The 16,191-nt window shown below is 42.4% G+C and overlaps 1 protein-coding gene across 2 annotated transcripts; it reads right to left on the bottom strand.

The window, feature by feature from the left end:
• Nucleotides 1–515: 515 nt before the first annotated feature.
• Nucleotides 516–16,191, bottom strand: LETM2 (leucine zipper and EF-hand containing transmembrane protein 2). Of its 2 annotated transcripts, XM_080928330.1 has the most exons (10): nt 15,933–16,191; nt 13,576–14,026; nt 12,401–12,544; nt 8,937–9,071; nt 8,295–8,495; nt 7,057–7,176; nt 3,616–3,729; nt 2,068–2,160; nt 1,542–1,616; nt 516–711 (listed from the first exon to the last, which is right to left on the bottom strand). In XM_080928330.1, exons 1-10 carry the CDS (start codon nt 15,977–15,979, stop codon nt 649–651), a joined length of 1,443 nt encoding a protein of 480 aa, XP_080784456.1. In that variant the 5' UTR covers nt 15,980–16,191; the 3' UTR covers nt 516–648. The 2 variants fall into 2 exon arrangements, with proteins under 2 accessions (XP_080784456.1, XP_080784455.1); XM_080928329.1 differs by lacking the exons at nt 516–711; nt 1,542–1,616; nt 2,068–2,160 and having other exon boundaries at nt 3,493–3,729; nt 6,974–7,176.

The following is a 16,191-nucleotide window of genomic DNA, read 5'->3' as shown; positions in this document are numbered from 1 at the left end:
GCTGGTCAGATGCTCTTAAAGGTGGTTTGGGGAATCTCCCTGTTCTGACTAAGGATTCCAAGCCATAAGAGGCAGAGAGGTAGGTGCCAAGCTGACTCCACTGTGCAATACATTTCCTCTTAAAAAGTCCACATCCAGCTGGGCCTGGTTACATAAGTCTATATAATCTTAGACTGCTTGGGAGATTTGGGGGGGTGGGGATTCCAAATTTCAGTTCCAGAAAATTCAAGGCTAGCCCGGGCAATTTCAATATTACCTTGAGATTTATAAAAAGCAAAAGGGCAGGGGGTACAGTTCAGTGAGTGCTTGCCTTGAAGCCACGCCCCCACCCCAGCTCAGTCCCCCATCATTGTCCCCTTTCCCAAGTGCACACAAACAGGAAGCCATTCAAGCACACTGTGGTAGGAATGGCTTTATGCAACATTTAGTAAGATGACATTATACAGTAGAGACAGACTGTAATTAAGCTTCTCTAAATGGCCTGAACTTGGTGTCACTGCTCATATCTCCGGAATGGTCACGAGGCCTCGAACGACTTCATGGCTGATCCTTTATCTCAAGCCAGACAGTCTTAGCTACAATTCCTTCCAGGACGCCACTGCTGAGGGGCAGTGACTGGAGAGAGTGAGCTCCACCTTCAAGGGATCCTTAGGCTCCTTTTGAAGTAGCCTTGCTGTTCTGTGAGGTCTCCTGGGAATTGGCCTGGAGAATCTGAGTATAAAACAGGACTTTAGGCTTTGGTCACAAGCAGCTTAAATTCTGCAGGCATCCACTTTGACCTTCTTAACCAAACTAATGGCCACAAACCAGACTCAAAATGTGTGTGTGTCATGCCTGTGGTCCCCACCCCGAGGCTGGTGAGGTTGAAGTGACCTGAGTTCCAGGGGGGCCTAAGTTACACTCAGAGCGAACATCCTCCACCCTTAACCCTCCCCAAAGAAAAGCAACAAGACAGTGGCCATGATATCGTGTGTGATTGCTTTGCTGACAAAGGTGAAGGTACAGACAAGCATGGGCCTTTCTAAATGCCGATCCAGCCACAGGCTCACAGGCTATCTATCATACAGTGGACCTGTCATATCTCTCCCCAACTGCCCACTCCTACTGTTTGCCTGTATCATGCTTTACGACCTCCCCCAAATTACTTGGCCCAAATGGGAAAAGTGGGCACAGAAATGTCCTATTTGCATGTATTTTTCTAAAACTTTAATTGCTTTCCTGCTTGTATTTCCTGACATCAGAAGCCTGTGTAAACTACTTAACATGTGGGAACTATTTGCATTTATAGCACATACAACTAAGGCTCTGCCTATAGTGTAATTAGCTTCTAGACTTTCAAGCTTAGGTTGCTCCACCAGGGCCCTGGCGTTTTCCCTCTGCTTTTGGACAGTGGGGGAAGGGTAGCAGTTCTGAAACCGCTAGAGTCCAGCCTACACTCCTGTGTGGATGACAGCAGGAACCGTAGTGTTCTGTGGTTCGCCTGACACCGTTTCGATGCCCTGCCAGGTAACTGGGGAGAGAGGTTTCTCTTGGTTACTTACTGCTTCTTTGGAGAGAGTTGCCGATGGTGTAATGAGTGATGTTGGCACTGGGGGCAGTTGTATAAACTCTTCATCCTTAAACGTTAGAACTGAGAGATTAGTGGTTTAAGCCAGTGAAGACTAGGACCTATCACGAATACCAGGAACTTGTAACAGCGAGATTATGTAGGTTTTGAAAGGCAAAAGTCTGAAAATTAAATGTAGTCAAATGTTTTGGGGAGTGCTGGGGGTGGAAGCTGAGCTGCACACCCAGTCATGTGTGCTGAGCTTCTTAGAAACAGACTGAGCAGTGTAATGATGTTCTTTATTACCAAGTAGTACTACATTCAGTACAGTGAATTCTGTCTCACTGAGGATTAGAGATGCGGGTGTACACCTGGCATCTCAGTGCTCAGAGGCTGAGGCAAGGGATCTGGAGCTGAATCCAGCCTGAGCTACACCAACAGCTCGTTTTGAGGAAAAGAAAATTAAGATTGAAAAAAAATTTTTTTTCAGTTGAATCAAGTAGAGAGTAACTATAACTAACCTTTGTTCCCTTCAGCTGAGGCGCAGGGTCTGTAATGTTCTCCTTTGACTCAGGGGGCGGAGATGCCAGTATCCCAAGGTTTGTCTTTGGAGTCTGGGAAAACATTATGTAAGTATAAACTGTTCTGCCCAGGAGCTTATGTAAAGGAATATGTGACTTTAAGCAGTCTGCCTTCCTCTGTGTGGGGTGGAGGTTGTGTGTGTATGGACAGGGTCTCACTATGTAAATCTAACTGGCCTAGAGCTGACCAATGCTGGGGTTAAAGGTGTGTGACTGTATCTTTCCCTATTTTGTTGTTTTGTTCCCTATTTGTGTTGCCATGAGATGTTTGGCCTGGCACTTACTGTATTGACCAGACTAGTCTGGGATCAGAGGCATGTGCCACTATGCCTGGTAGATTTTCTTGAGTTATATAGAATATGTTCCTACAAGTTAGTGTCTGAATATTGAGCTCCCTGTATACAAAAGTTGCATAGTATTTAGATTCTAGGATTGAGATGGCTTAGTGGTTAAGAGCACTGGTTGCTCTTCCATGGGTCTTGAGTTCAGTTCTAAGCAACCACATGGTGGCTCACAACCATCTGTAATGGGATCTGATGCCCTCTTCTGGTGTGTCTGAAGACAGCTACAGTGTACTCATAAATAAAAGTTAATAATTAAGAAAAAAAAAAAACAGTTCTAAGTCATTAAGCACTACATAGTAAGACCCTGTTCTCAAACAAAAACAGGCACAGTGACTCATGCCTTTAATCCTAGGATCCAGGAGATAGAGTCAAGGGAATCTCTGAGTTCAAGACCAGCTTGATGTACATAGTCAGCTCCAAGTTAATTAGGGACTCATAGTGAGATACAAACCAAATAAACAAAACCCCCACAAAACAGTGGCAATTCTGGTGTTGTTCCCAGTCATATAATAATAACAATTATATAATAAAGCTGGTGAGGCTGGAGTGATGGCTCAGCGGTTAAGAGCACTGACTGCTCTTCCAGAGGTCCTAAGTTCAGTTCCCAGCAACCACATGGCTCACAACCATCTGTAATGAGATCTGGTGCCCTCTTCTGGTGTGTCTGAAGACAGCTACAGTGCACTCATATACGTAAAATAAATAAATCTTAAAAAAAAAAAAAAAAACTGGCAGTGGTAGAGGACACCTCAATCCCAGCACTTGTGAGACAGGGGCAGGCAATCTGATTTTGAGGCCAGCCTGGTCTATAGAGCTAGTTCCAGGACAGCCAGGGATACAAACAGAAATCATGTTTTGAAAAACTAGCTAGCCAACCAAAAACAACTACAAGTAAACAAAAGAAAAAAAAGTTGAAAAAGTTAACATTCTATGTTACCACTTATTTGCTTTAACATTTACATATAAATATGAGCAAATGAAATAGGAAAGAAAAGGAGCCATTGGCTTAAAAGGAGACAAGTATAGGGAGTTGCTGATGAAGAGTACTAAAGGCCAGCTAACCTAAATTCCCAGAGTTGTGACTGCTCTGACCGGAAGACATCATGGAGAGGCCTGTGCTGCTGGGACCCATCGGGGCACTTACCTCTATATTCGGAGGAAGTTCAATAGGCTTTGGCTTCACGTCTATCAGGTAGAAGGTGCGTGACAGGAGCAAAAGAGAAGGAGGGACGTTCTCCTTCAAGTGGAGGTCTAGCCACTGGAGAACGGAAGGTAATGAGACATGGTGTTACAGTCTGCCATAGCTAGAGAGAGCCTGTATTCATCTATCGCTTCCCTTGCTTGTAGCTTTTCCCAGAGCACACTGATAACCAGGCACAGTGTAAAAACACCAGCCTCTTGGCTTCTGCCCCCGGGCAAGTGCCCAGCGGCCACTTGGGTCCGTCTCTGAAGGTCTCCATCCAGTTCTGGATCAAAATGGCTAAGTGTCTTCTCTTAGAAAAAAACAAACAAACAGATGGTCTGAAAAGATAACCCAGAAGCCAGGTACAAGCCTGTGATCCAGGCTTGGGAGGCTGAGGCAGGATGTTGAGTTCGAGGCCAGCCTGAGCTACATGATAAGAGCCTGCCTCGAAATAAAAACAACCTTATTAACCAAAGAAGTCAGCATTAGAATGAAGGCGTGACATAAGTTTAAAGCACCACACTGGCCAAGTTTTTTTTGTTGTTCTGTCTAATTTTGCTTCCAGGTCTCTCACCTGTGATCCTCTTGTCCCAAGGCTGCTTAGTGCTGGGATTACAGGCACGGGCCACTATGTCACAGTTCTTGGGTAAATGTTATGTAATGAGTGACACATTGTTTTGTACTTTGCTTCTATGTGTGTGATAAGTATGGGTCTCAGCAAGGGCCAGAGGACACCTTTGAGAGGGGGTTCTCTCTTCCACTGTCAGGTCTAGAAACTAAACTCAGGTGTCAGGCTTTTGCAGCAAGTGTTTTTACCAGAGAGCCATCTTGCCGCCCTTTGTCCTTTGCTTTTTATCCCCATTGAGGCGGAATCGTGTCAGTAGATGTAGTACCCGTTAAATATCTGGATGTGTTTCCGTTGTATAAAAATGTCACAGTCCCAGCACTCAGGAAATGAAGGCAGGTAGATCTGCGAGGTCAAGGACAGCTTGGCTTACACAGTGAGTTCTAGCCAGGCAGGGGCACATAGTGAGAGAGCTTGTCTCTAAACAAACGGAACAAAATTTAGGATGGGGCAGCAGAGGTAGCTCACTGGTTAAGAGTGCATAATGCTCCAGGTTCTGCTGTACCCCAGACCTAGGTTCAGTCCCAGCACCCACACCAGGCAGCTCACAGCTGTCCCTGACTCCAGCTCCAGGCACCAACAGATGCTTCTGTCTGCCATGTCTTCTGTTGTTTTTCAGGACGGGTCTCATCCCTCTATGACCCAGGCTGGCTGGTCTTGAACTCTTGGTGGTCCTCATACCTCTCAGCTTCCTGAATGCTAGGATCAGAGATATCAGCTGCCAAGGCAAGCAGTGTGTGTGTGTTTAGATTTTGAAAAACGATGTGGTTTGTCTTCATGCCTTTAATTTTCAGCTAGCAATGCCTAAGTGCCCTTCTATCTGACCTCTAACAAAGCCTGAACTTTGCTAATAATGTGAACGTGGCTTGTCTATGATTTCATTTATTTTGTATGTAAGGTTAAGATAGTTCACATGTTACTATCTTTAATATCTTTATTTATTTTTTGAGACAAGGTCTCACTCTACAGCCCATGTGTCCCAATCCTCACTATATTGCCCAAGCTGGTCTCAATTCATGGCAATCCTTCTGCCTCAGTCTCTCAACCTCTATAAATGTTCATCTTCGAGTCAGTCAGTGTACTGTGCTAAGAGGAGAATGGCTCCCCAACATGGCTTCCAATTGACAGCACTGGCCCCAAATAATCTTAACATGATATACAAATTTTTACACTGATAACAATGAGAACCTAATAGGAGCTAATTCTTGGTTTTGAATATACTGCTGCTGCTGGTAGAATACAATGTTCTCTCCGATGGAGGCTACAGATACCTACCACCAAAGCCAACACCGTATGCTGATTTGAAACACAAGAGGAAATGTAGCCAAAGTGGGCTCTAAGAAGAGATCTGTCAGCAGAGACCGACAGTGATAGCCCTGGGTGAGAACTTATGCCAAGACCCCACTTTGTTGTAACCAAATTCTAAACTGGCCCTAAGATTCACCATATACACACACCTCTCAGTTATTCACACATTAATCTAGATCAGCAGTTCTTAACTTGTGGGTCAAATGACCCATTTACAGGGGTCACTTAAGGCTATCAAAAACATTTACATTACGATTAATAACAGTAGCAAAAATAGTTATCAAGTAGCAACAAAAATGATTTTATAGTTGGGGGGTCGCCACAACATGAGGAACGGTATTCAAGGACTGCATTGGGAAGGCTGAAGGGTCTAGATGCTTTTTGAAGGGATTTTACAGATGGGATTGAGGTCCCATGTCAGTCTACTCTGAGATAAGCTCAAGGTGGGCTTTACCTAATCACAAGACCTGGAGGCCCAAACCAGAAGTCCAAGGTCTGAGGCATGAGTAGGGTCTGGCACAAGCCAGACTTTGCAAATGGAAGTAGGAGCCAAGAGGGAAATACAGGTGGCTCCTGGAGCTGAGGACAGGCAGGCTGGCAGCCAGCGAGGAAACAAGGACATCTTCCTACAGCTGCAGAAAACTTGGCTCTGCCAATAAACTGAAGGAGTTTGGGAATGGATTATTCCCCGGGGACTTGAGGAAGGACTCTAGCCAGCACTTGTGACCTTTGAGGCAGAATGCTACTAAATGGCTGCCACTGTGATCATTTATAATCATTGTAGTTTGTAATTGCACTGCAGAAAACTGGTTCCCTCTCTGTGTCCAACAGGAAAGCAGATGAACCTCTTCAGGGTATGTTTAACTGCTTCATGAAACAAGGCAAGTTATGTGTGGTGGCTGAGCTGTTTAGACTTTAAATGTTCTCCCAAGTTCCATGTGTTAAAAAAACATGTTCACCAGCTTATGATGTTATTAGGAAGTGTGGAACTTCTAGAGTTGAGGCCTTGTGGTAAGAGGTTGGACCACTGAGGGGGGAATTTTGAAACCTTGCCTCCTGTTTCTTTGCCTTTCTTAAAGCACAAAATTCAGGGTCTCACTTTATATCATTAGCCACCCTGGAACTCACTGTGTAGACCAGGCTGACCTCAAGCTCACAGATTTGCCTGCCTCTGTCTCCCAAGTGCAGGGATTAAAGGTGTGCTCTCCCTTCTTTGCTTCTTGGCCACCATAACATGAACAAGACTTCTCTGCTGTGTGATATTTTCTGGCATAGAACCAGAGAACTGGGATCAGGCAACCACTGGCTGAAGGCATGGGAGCCATGAGCCAAAACAAACCTCCCTCCTTCAGATGCATTTGTCACAGCCATGGGAGGCTGACTCACAACTTGCAAAGAAGAAGTTCCCACATGAGGACTCTGAGTCCCAGGGAGGAGGCCTCAGTGAGGAGGGCTGGAGTGCTGCTTGCCTCTGTGAGCTGCTGGCACAGTTGTTCTTCAGTGAGGCCCAGCGACCTCATCCCCCGGGCCCGGCACGCAGCCTGCAGTTCTGACACACTCAAAGCCTTCACCCCTTCTTTGGCAATTATCTGCAACAAGTGTAAGGGACAGTATTAGACCTTTGGATTTCAATTTTATTTGATCCCTATATTCCAGTAAAATTGATAGAAACCCCAACACTGATGTTTTTTCCATCTGTCCTTCTGTCCCTGCACAGATTGCTGTAAACTGACTACTTAGGAAGGCAGTTGAGATGAAGGGATGCCAAGAACCCCAGCGTTTTGTCAGTAAAGTATTTCCTATCTTGGTTTGGTTCTTATCAGTTGTAACATCATCTTTTCCTTTTAATTTTTAGTGCTTGTTAGAAAAAAAAAAAAAAACCTGTTGTGAAAAACTTCCTGATCTCATTGGCTGAGTGTCTCAGTGCTGTTTCCAATCCCACCACCCCAGGAACAGCCTGGGTTCTCTGGGCTACAAGAGCACTAATAAATAAGTTCTGCATGGGGTGATCCAAAACTGTGGTTCTTCTGGGACCAGTATTGTTCATTCCACAGTTCTGAAAGCAACATCTAAAATCTAAATAGGGCCAATGTGCTTATGTCTTCTTCATTTTGGGAAACATGCTCCTCTAAGCAGAATACTACAGCAGCTGATTGAGATTCAGGAAAGTCTTTCCATGTTTTAAAGGAGTCTAATTAGTATTTGTAGTCCAAATGGTGCTTTCTGCAAGATGGCCAGACCTTGGTTTTCCTCCTACCATTGTGTTCTGTCACCTTCTCACCAGACAAACTCACCCAGCAAAATCTTTATTTTGGCACCAGTTCCTCTGTAGGAGAACAGTTTGTGTGTGTGTGTGTGTGTGTGTGTGTGTGTGTGTGTGGCCAAGAAAGTATTTTCTTCCCAGCAAATCCTAACTACTGGGAATACTGAGTATTCCCAGCTAATACATCCAGACATCCGGATTACTGGCTGCTTACAATGACCTTTACAAGGTACAACAAACTAATACGGAGATGAGTAGTAAATGTTGAAGTAGTCATAGGAATGGCTTCTTAAACCATTCTCTTTGCTGGAAGACTCTATGGCAGACCCAACAGAAAACTGTGCAGTTAGCTAAGCTACCCTCCAGTGTTAGCTAAGCTACCCTCCAGTGTTAGCTAAGCTACCCTCCAGTGCCTCCCAGTGCCTTCTGTGGTTACGCTCTTACTTCATCATCTGCTTTTATAGACTTCAGGGTCATCAGGAGCTGGAAGCGGAGCAAGTTGTTTGTTCCGAAGGCCTGCAATTCTAGCAGCTTACACAAAGCAACCAGCTGAGGTCGATCTAAGTGTTCCAGGGCTAACTGATCCTCGAAGAGTTTGGAGAAGCGAACTATCTCCTTAGTGGAGGGCTTGTGACCTGTTTGGACCTAGGCAATGGGACAAAGGCCAATTAAAATCTACCTCTTACTTAACAAAACCTCATCAATAGATTATTTGAAAAAGATGTTGAAGAAATGGATCCAGTGGTTCATTGGGAATAAATAGTTTAGATTAGTGGGAGACTGCGTACTGCTTTGCATGCATGCTGGGTTCAATACCTAGTCCAACACCCACCCCCAAAATCCTAGAATCAAACTTAGTCACTAGAAAAATCTGCAGTGTTTCTAAGGAGTGTGCTGATCTTTCTTTCAGATGATTACTTTAAGGTGGCTTGATCTTATTTTTGCAAACTACTCTAAATGTGTAAGTGATATTTATTTATAACTTAGATATGTGGTATTTCAAAGGTTCTGAACAACTGGGTGATCCATGGTGACATGCTTTGTAACTCCAGCCCAGAAGTTGCTGGCCTGGGGTGAGCCCGACACCTGTTTTACATAGGAGGAAAGCTGAGAAGCATCTCCCAACTTCGCTAGGTTTCTCCTCGCCATTTCTGTCATTGTTTCTTGAAGGAATTTTGCTACTTCCAATTTGGCAGCCATCTTCTTTTTCTGTTTTTCTTCCTTAAGAGAAGAAGAAAAAGTTAATCATAACTGCAAGTTGGTAATAAGAAAAATAACCCTTTCTTTGCTAATGTTCATCCCATAACACGTATCATAGTAACATTATTAGCAGGCCTGATTAAGAACGTTTGTAAGAACCAGGCCACTTTGAAAGAACTTCTCTTTGACTTGTCTCCTTCATCTTGCATTTATTTCTCACTAATACCAAGATAATAAGCCTCAGTGAGAGGTTCTGTTATTAGATGAGTTATTTCCTCCCAACCTCATCTAGGTTGCTACTTAAGCCAAACTCTAGTACATAGCCCCAGATTCTGCACTACAAAGAATACTCAGACACTAACTCTATACTCACTGACCTTACAGTTTAAATTGAAAATATGTAATTATAACATAGGGTTATATGGTATAATAGATTTGAAAAAAAGCACCAGACAGAAGAGAATTAAATATACATTCTTGGTTTTGAGACAGAGTCTCTCTATAGACTCTTGGCTGTCCTAGAACTTGCTCAAGGCTAAGCTCAAACTAAAGACCCACCTGCCTCCTGAGTGAGGCACCACACCTTATTTAATGTGCATTTTTAAGACACTGTCGACTAATAGTTGCTGACTCTCATTCATCATCAGAAATGATAAATGACAGGCAGTGGTAGAATTTTGAAATAATCATGGTCAAAATGCTGGGGCAAAGGGTAGAGAGAAGATATAGTTAAGACACTTCCCCAGTCTCCATCTTGTATTCAAGAACATCTTCATTAGAATGCTGTGGGTTGTTTCTAGATCCTGATTGTTTTAAATGTTAAGTAAATTAAGGCCTGTGATTCCTTTCTAATTTTTTTAAGGTTTATTTATTTTAATGTATGTGAGTACATTGTCACTGTCTTCAGACACACCAGAAGAAGGCATCAGATCTCATTACAGATGGTTGTAAGCCACCATGTGGTTGCTGGGATTTGAACTCAGGACCTCTGGAAGAGCAGTCAGTGCTCTTAACCACTGAGCCATCTCTCCAGCCCAACAATTCTAACAGCCTGCAAAGAGCACCCATCCAAAATTTAAGTAAATCAAACCATCTTTAGAAAGTTAAATATTATAGTTTGATTTTTTTTTCTCTACTTTAACCTTAAATTAGGTCTAAGGGTATAGATCAGTGGTAAAGTCCTTGCCAAGCATGCACAAGGCCCTGGATTCTATTCTTAACATCACTGAAAGAAAAAAGGAGGCAGATGTGGTGGCACACACTTTTAATCCCAGTACATGGGAGGCAGAGGCAAGCAGGCCTCTTTGAGTTCAAAACTAGCCTGGTCTACATAAGGAGTCCAAGGCCAGCCAGGCCTACATAGAGAAGAACCCCGTCTCAACAAAAGCAAGCACAGAAGAGAGAACCTCTTCTCGGATCTATCTTCAGTTCTTCATTCTGTCTACCTCACGATTTAGCCCCTACTTCCTTCCTTCTCTTGGCTCTGTCCCCTTCAGGCTTTCCACCAGCAAAATTATCTTCCTAAAATGCAGACCTGACATGCCACCCGCTACTGTTTAAAGTTTCAGCTTCTATTATTTACTATCATCAAGGTTCAAATCCCTTCCAGTGGGTGATGCTTTCTAATCTGCCGGCCCTTTGTCTGCCTCCTTGGCCAGCTGGCTCCCAGACTTGCAGATTTGTGACAAAATTTTACTCACTTACTGAACCTCAGCTCCAAAAGTCTTGACACAAAACAGTTTCTTTCTTGTGTTTTAGACAGTATTTCCCACTTATTGAATGGAGGATTCCCAGGATTTCATTCCCAGGAATGGGAGTGGGGGGGGTGAAGACACAGACTAGGAGAAAATATTTACAAAGTATATATTTGATAAAGGACTTGTATACAGATACAGAAAGAACTCAAAACATCCAGGCAAGTGGCCCACGGGAAGCAGAGGCAGAAGGATCTCTGTGAGTTCAAGGCAGCCCGGTCTACAGGTCAAGTTCTAGAAGAGTCAGGGATACACAGTGAAATCGTGTCTCAAAAGGAAAAAAAAAAAAAAAAAAAAAAAAAACAGACTGCCTGTTTGTAGTCCTACTTTGGAACAAGCTGGGAAGTTACACCAGCCAAATCAGCAAGCCATGGGCTTATGGAAGAGACCCTAACTCAATATACAGTTGGGAAGCTGATGTATACATAAATCAGAACCCTATATAAGGTCTACACACTTGCATACACATGCAAGACCACCCACACACATATACCATGCACATTCTCTCACACGTATGTGTACACACACATACTGTGGTGGGCAAAATAAACATACACCTTCATGAAGAAGTTATGCAGATGCAAAAGGGGCTAACCAATATACACCTATTAGAATGGATAATGTCCAGAGTATATCAGATGCTTGGAAAGACAGGAAACAGTATTCTCAGGTGGGATGCAGAATGCACAGCTGGTCTGGAAGACACCTTAGTAAATTCTTACAATGCTAGATATGGTCTTACTGTGTGCAGTCACTCTTGCTCAAGTTAAAAAAACGAAACCCTGAACACAAATATTCATAGCATTTTATTCAACACTGCCCAAATTAGAAGCAACCAATTTCCAAAAGGTGAATGATTAAAAAAAAAAAAAAAAAAAAAAAAAAAAAAAAAAAAAAAAAGAACCACTTGTATATCCATAAATAAAACTAGTAAAGTCATGTCTTTTCAGGGAAGAACTTCAGTTGTTGGGTTGTTTTTGTTTTTTTATACATTGGATCCCCTAAAGTGGAGGTACAGATGGTTGTGAGCCACCATGTGAGTGCTGGGAACTGGGTCAGGTTCCTCTGCCAAGAGTAGTAAGTTCTCTCAACCACTGGGCCATCTCTCTAGTCCCTCATGGGAGAACTGTAATTGCATATTGCTAAGTGGAAGAATTCAGTCTGAAAAGTGTGTGGCTACAGTTGCATGGCATTCTGGGAAAGACATAACCACAGAGTGAGACATCTGTAGTTACTAGACTGAAAGAGAAACACAGTCGATACAAACGGGCACAAGACATTTTGGTTTTAGAACAGTGAGACTATTCCAGGTGACTCTGTTGGTAGACAGGTACAGAGCTGACACACTTACAAACCACAAAGAATGAACCCCAACGTCAGCTATGTGCTTTCATTAACAACTGTCTAATGTATTGACATCAGTCACCCACACCACACACCACACTGATGCAAGTTGTTACAAACAGGACCCTGTGGAGTGTGAGAGGGAATAAGTGGAACAGTCAACTCTACTTTTTGTCCAGTTTTCCTGTAAACCTGTAAAACTTCTAAAAACTAAAGTCTATTAATTAAAAAAAAAGTTAAAATCCTATATACCTTTTTTGATTCACTTTCAAAAGTTGATGGCAACATGTCTGGGAAGAGCTTCAGAAACACTGGTATCAAGAATTCCATAAAAGGTACAATTATGAACACCATAAATGGAACCAAGCGGAAGACATCAGCACACGTTCTCAACAGCTGAAGAGACAAACGCACAAGCAACATTATATATGCAGGACATGCCCCAACCAAACCAAACAAGAGCCACCATCAAGACAGCGCCTGCCTTTGCCTCAAAGTGTTTAAAAACTAAGGTTTTCCACAGCTGGAAAGGCGAGGTTTCCTCTTCAAAGAAACCTATGACAATCAATATGCATTAATGACATCTCTGAAGAGCCCACATTTTGAGATGAGGGGTTTACTATGTTGCCCAGGCTGATCTTGAACTCCGGGCTCAACTGATGCTCCTACCTCGGTGTTCCTAGTACCTATCATTAACAGTATCTTTTATTTGCATTTAGTTTTAAAATGTAAATATATATATATATGGGGGGGGGGGCTGAGACAGGGTTTCTCTCTGTCGCCCTGGCGTTCCTGGAACTCATACTGTCAATCAAGCTGGCCTCTCCCTGCCTCTGCTTCTGAGTGCAGATTTTAAAGGCATGTGCTACCCTGCTTGGTTTATATTTTTGTATTATGAAATATAAAACCTTTCAAGTCCTTGAAAAGATTAAAAACACAATTATAGAGCTGCAAAGATGTCTCAGAATTAAGAGCACACACTGCTCTTCCTGAGGACAAGAGTTTGGAGTTCGGTTCCCAGCACCCTTGTCAGCTTACAGGGATCTATAATTCCAGCTCCAAGAGATCAGATGCCTCTGGCTTCTGCAGACACCTACTCTCACATGCACACACACACACTTATCCCAGGCAAATTATAAAATGTAAGAATTCCAGCCAGCTGAAGACAAGATCAGAACAAAACAAGTTCTGTGGGGCAGGGAGGATATTTAGATCCTGCTAGAGTCCTTGCTTAGATGCTCAAGGCCCTGGGTCTCAACCCTAGCATGCCATGAAGCTTTGGTTTCTGATCAGTAGTTATAATTTCTACTTCAGGAAGGCAGGGAGTGCTCTGCATCAACCCCAGGGCCTAGAGCATGCTAAGAAAGTTACTTAAGGATTTTTAAGATGAATTTTTATTTCCCATTTCAAATGTGTTTCTTGCCTACCCTTCGCCTCTCTCGTCTGGTTAGCGTCTGTCCGTGCAGCAGCCTCCAAACTATCCTGGCAGCAACTTTGGTGTCAATCCAAAGTAAACTGAATCCATTGTAATAGTATTTAAGTTCATCCACGATTTTTTGTCTCAAGGGCCGCTTTTCTTCTGTAATCTCGGTCTTGGCTTCGTTGGTAGGCTGAGGGCTTGTCGCCTTCGGCTTCCCTGGGATTTGATCCAGCTGAGGTTTACCAGGGGCATGTTGTAGCCAGCAAGATGTGTGCATTTTTTGTGGGAGTCTAGTTAGTAAGGGATGGATTTTACTACTGCCTGTTAGGCTGGGATAGGAGTACTTCCTGCTGCCACAGTTTTTCATGCAGGTTGTACGTAAATGAGGATCTGGCAAGTGGAAAAATGCAAGTGATGGGAAATGAGAGCAGGGAGGGTACACAGAATGGCTAGGCAATCTGGAAAAGAAGGACAACGCTCTTTCAGTGACACAACACACAAACATTTCATCACAAACAACAACAAAAGGATATTTTATCTGGTTAAAACAAGACTATAAGGCTATAAGCAACTGATGTTTATTAATGAATAAAATACAATTTTGTGTGTGTGTATGTGTGTGTACTTGAAATATAACTTTTTTTGTTTTTGAACTAACATTGAGACAGGGTTTCTTGATGTAGGTAGTAACTCTGGCTCTCCTGGAATTCAGAGATCTGCCTGCCTCTGCCTCCCTAGTGCTGGGATTAAAGCATGCACTATACTGGAAATCAAAGCCAAAAAAAGTAGTTCACACATGCTAGACAAGTATTCAACCACTAAATTGTACCTCTACACTAAAAATTAACTTTTTAAACAGCTGAACTGTGCTCAATCATTGAATATATTCTTATGAAAAATATTAAGTTAATTCTGAAGAGTAATTTGCCGTAGCAAATTACAAGTTCTCAAACTGTTAATTTAAACATCTAGGGGCCAGTGAGATAGTTCAAGGGTGTAAAGGCACTTGCTGTCAAACCCTGGATAAATCTTTGGGACCCAGATGGTAGAGAAAACTTAGATAGAACTGACTTCCACAAGATGTTCTGTGATCTGATGTCAAAAGGGTGCCAGGGGCATGCCCCTTTGAGTAATTAAGTAACAAAAAGATGTAAAATATATTATCAGAAAAAACATCTATTCGAAAACGTATTTCTGTCAAGGATGATGTTTGACGGTACTGTCTCTATTCTCATAAAGTAGATGAAGATCTGACTTGTACTGTTAGCTAACCAACTGATAACCAAGACTCTTTTGATGAAACAACTTTATAGTCCCGTGAGGATTAACCAATCAGGTGATACTGCTTTGTCCGTGTGTGTATGGATTCCCTCAAAGTGATGAAACAGAATCCCCATGAAATTCCTCAATAGCCTTTGAAAATAGGAATAAGAATTGAGCATCTCAACCAATGGTTTTTATATTCTGATACTGTAGTTAAACTAGAACATAAAAATCTTAATAGAACTTAAAAATACAACACATCCAAGTAAAGAGAGCAACAGCCAGCCAGCCAGCCAGAGTGGCTGGCACCTTTAAACCCAGCACTCAGGAACAGAAGAAGCAGGCGACCTGAGTTGCAAAGCCACCTTGGTCTACAGAGTGAGTTCCAGAACACAGATACAAAGTAGAGACCTTGTCTCACAAAACAACAAACTGCCCCTAAACTAAACAAAAAGAATAAGAAAGGAGGAGAGAGGAGAAAGGAAAAGGGAGAGAGGGAGGGAGGGAGGGGGAGAGAGAGTGAGTTTTGTTCTTATCTAAATTTATAAATGATCAAGAGGAAAAACAAACAACAAATGTGACAAGTGTTCAGTCAGTATTTCTCTGAATGCTAAGTGAGATGACAAGAGACCTTAGACCTGAACATAGTCCTGGGCTGAGCTTGTTCAAGATCCATTTTACTCCTCCTTAGACCTGAGGTTCTCGTGTAATCTTCATCAGTAACAGAAACTCTAAAACTCTCATCTATTTTTCCTCTTCATATATTTACAAATTTTCTCAGCTGAAGCAGTTCAAATTAAAATATGCTCTTCCTTAAAATGTACTGAAACTCAGCAAGGTTTTGTGTACTAAGCCAATTCTTTTGTTCTGTTGGTTGCTTTTTTCCTTTTTTTTTTCTTTTTGTTTGTTTACTTTGTTTTTGAGACAGAGCCCACGATTGCTTTGAACTCACAGAGACCAGCCTGCTTCTGCCTCCTGAGTGTGGGGACTAAAGACATTCCTCACCATGTCTGGCCAGAAATTAATTCTTGTACAACACATTTTTTCCCATATAGATGCATAAATTTATATACAGTTTTTGTGGGAAATTCCAAGCCTTACCTTGTCCAGAAAATAGCTAAGAATGAATTATAACTGTAGAAGGCCATATTTTTTTTTTTTGTTTCAACTAACCAACACAGAGACCTAGGCAAAAGAAGTAAACAATTTAGTATTTTAAAAAAGCATCAACTAAATACCAGAATTTAGGTGTTTAAAAAAAAAAAAAACGAATGCAAAGGTAGAAATTTGCATATCCAAGGTGTAAAATTTCCTTCAAGTTCATTTCCAACATCAACAGTATTTTCTTAGCTCTGGATTT

Source organism: Micromys minutus (assembly GCF_963924665.1).
Source record: "Micromys minutus genome assembly, chromosome: 14".
Classification (NCBI taxonomy): domain Eukaryota; kingdom Metazoa; phylum Chordata; class Mammalia; order Rodentia; family Muridae; genus Micromys; species Micromys minutus.
Note: the sequence above shows the minus strand (reverse complement) of the source record. Positions and strands in the feature narration are given on the sequence as shown.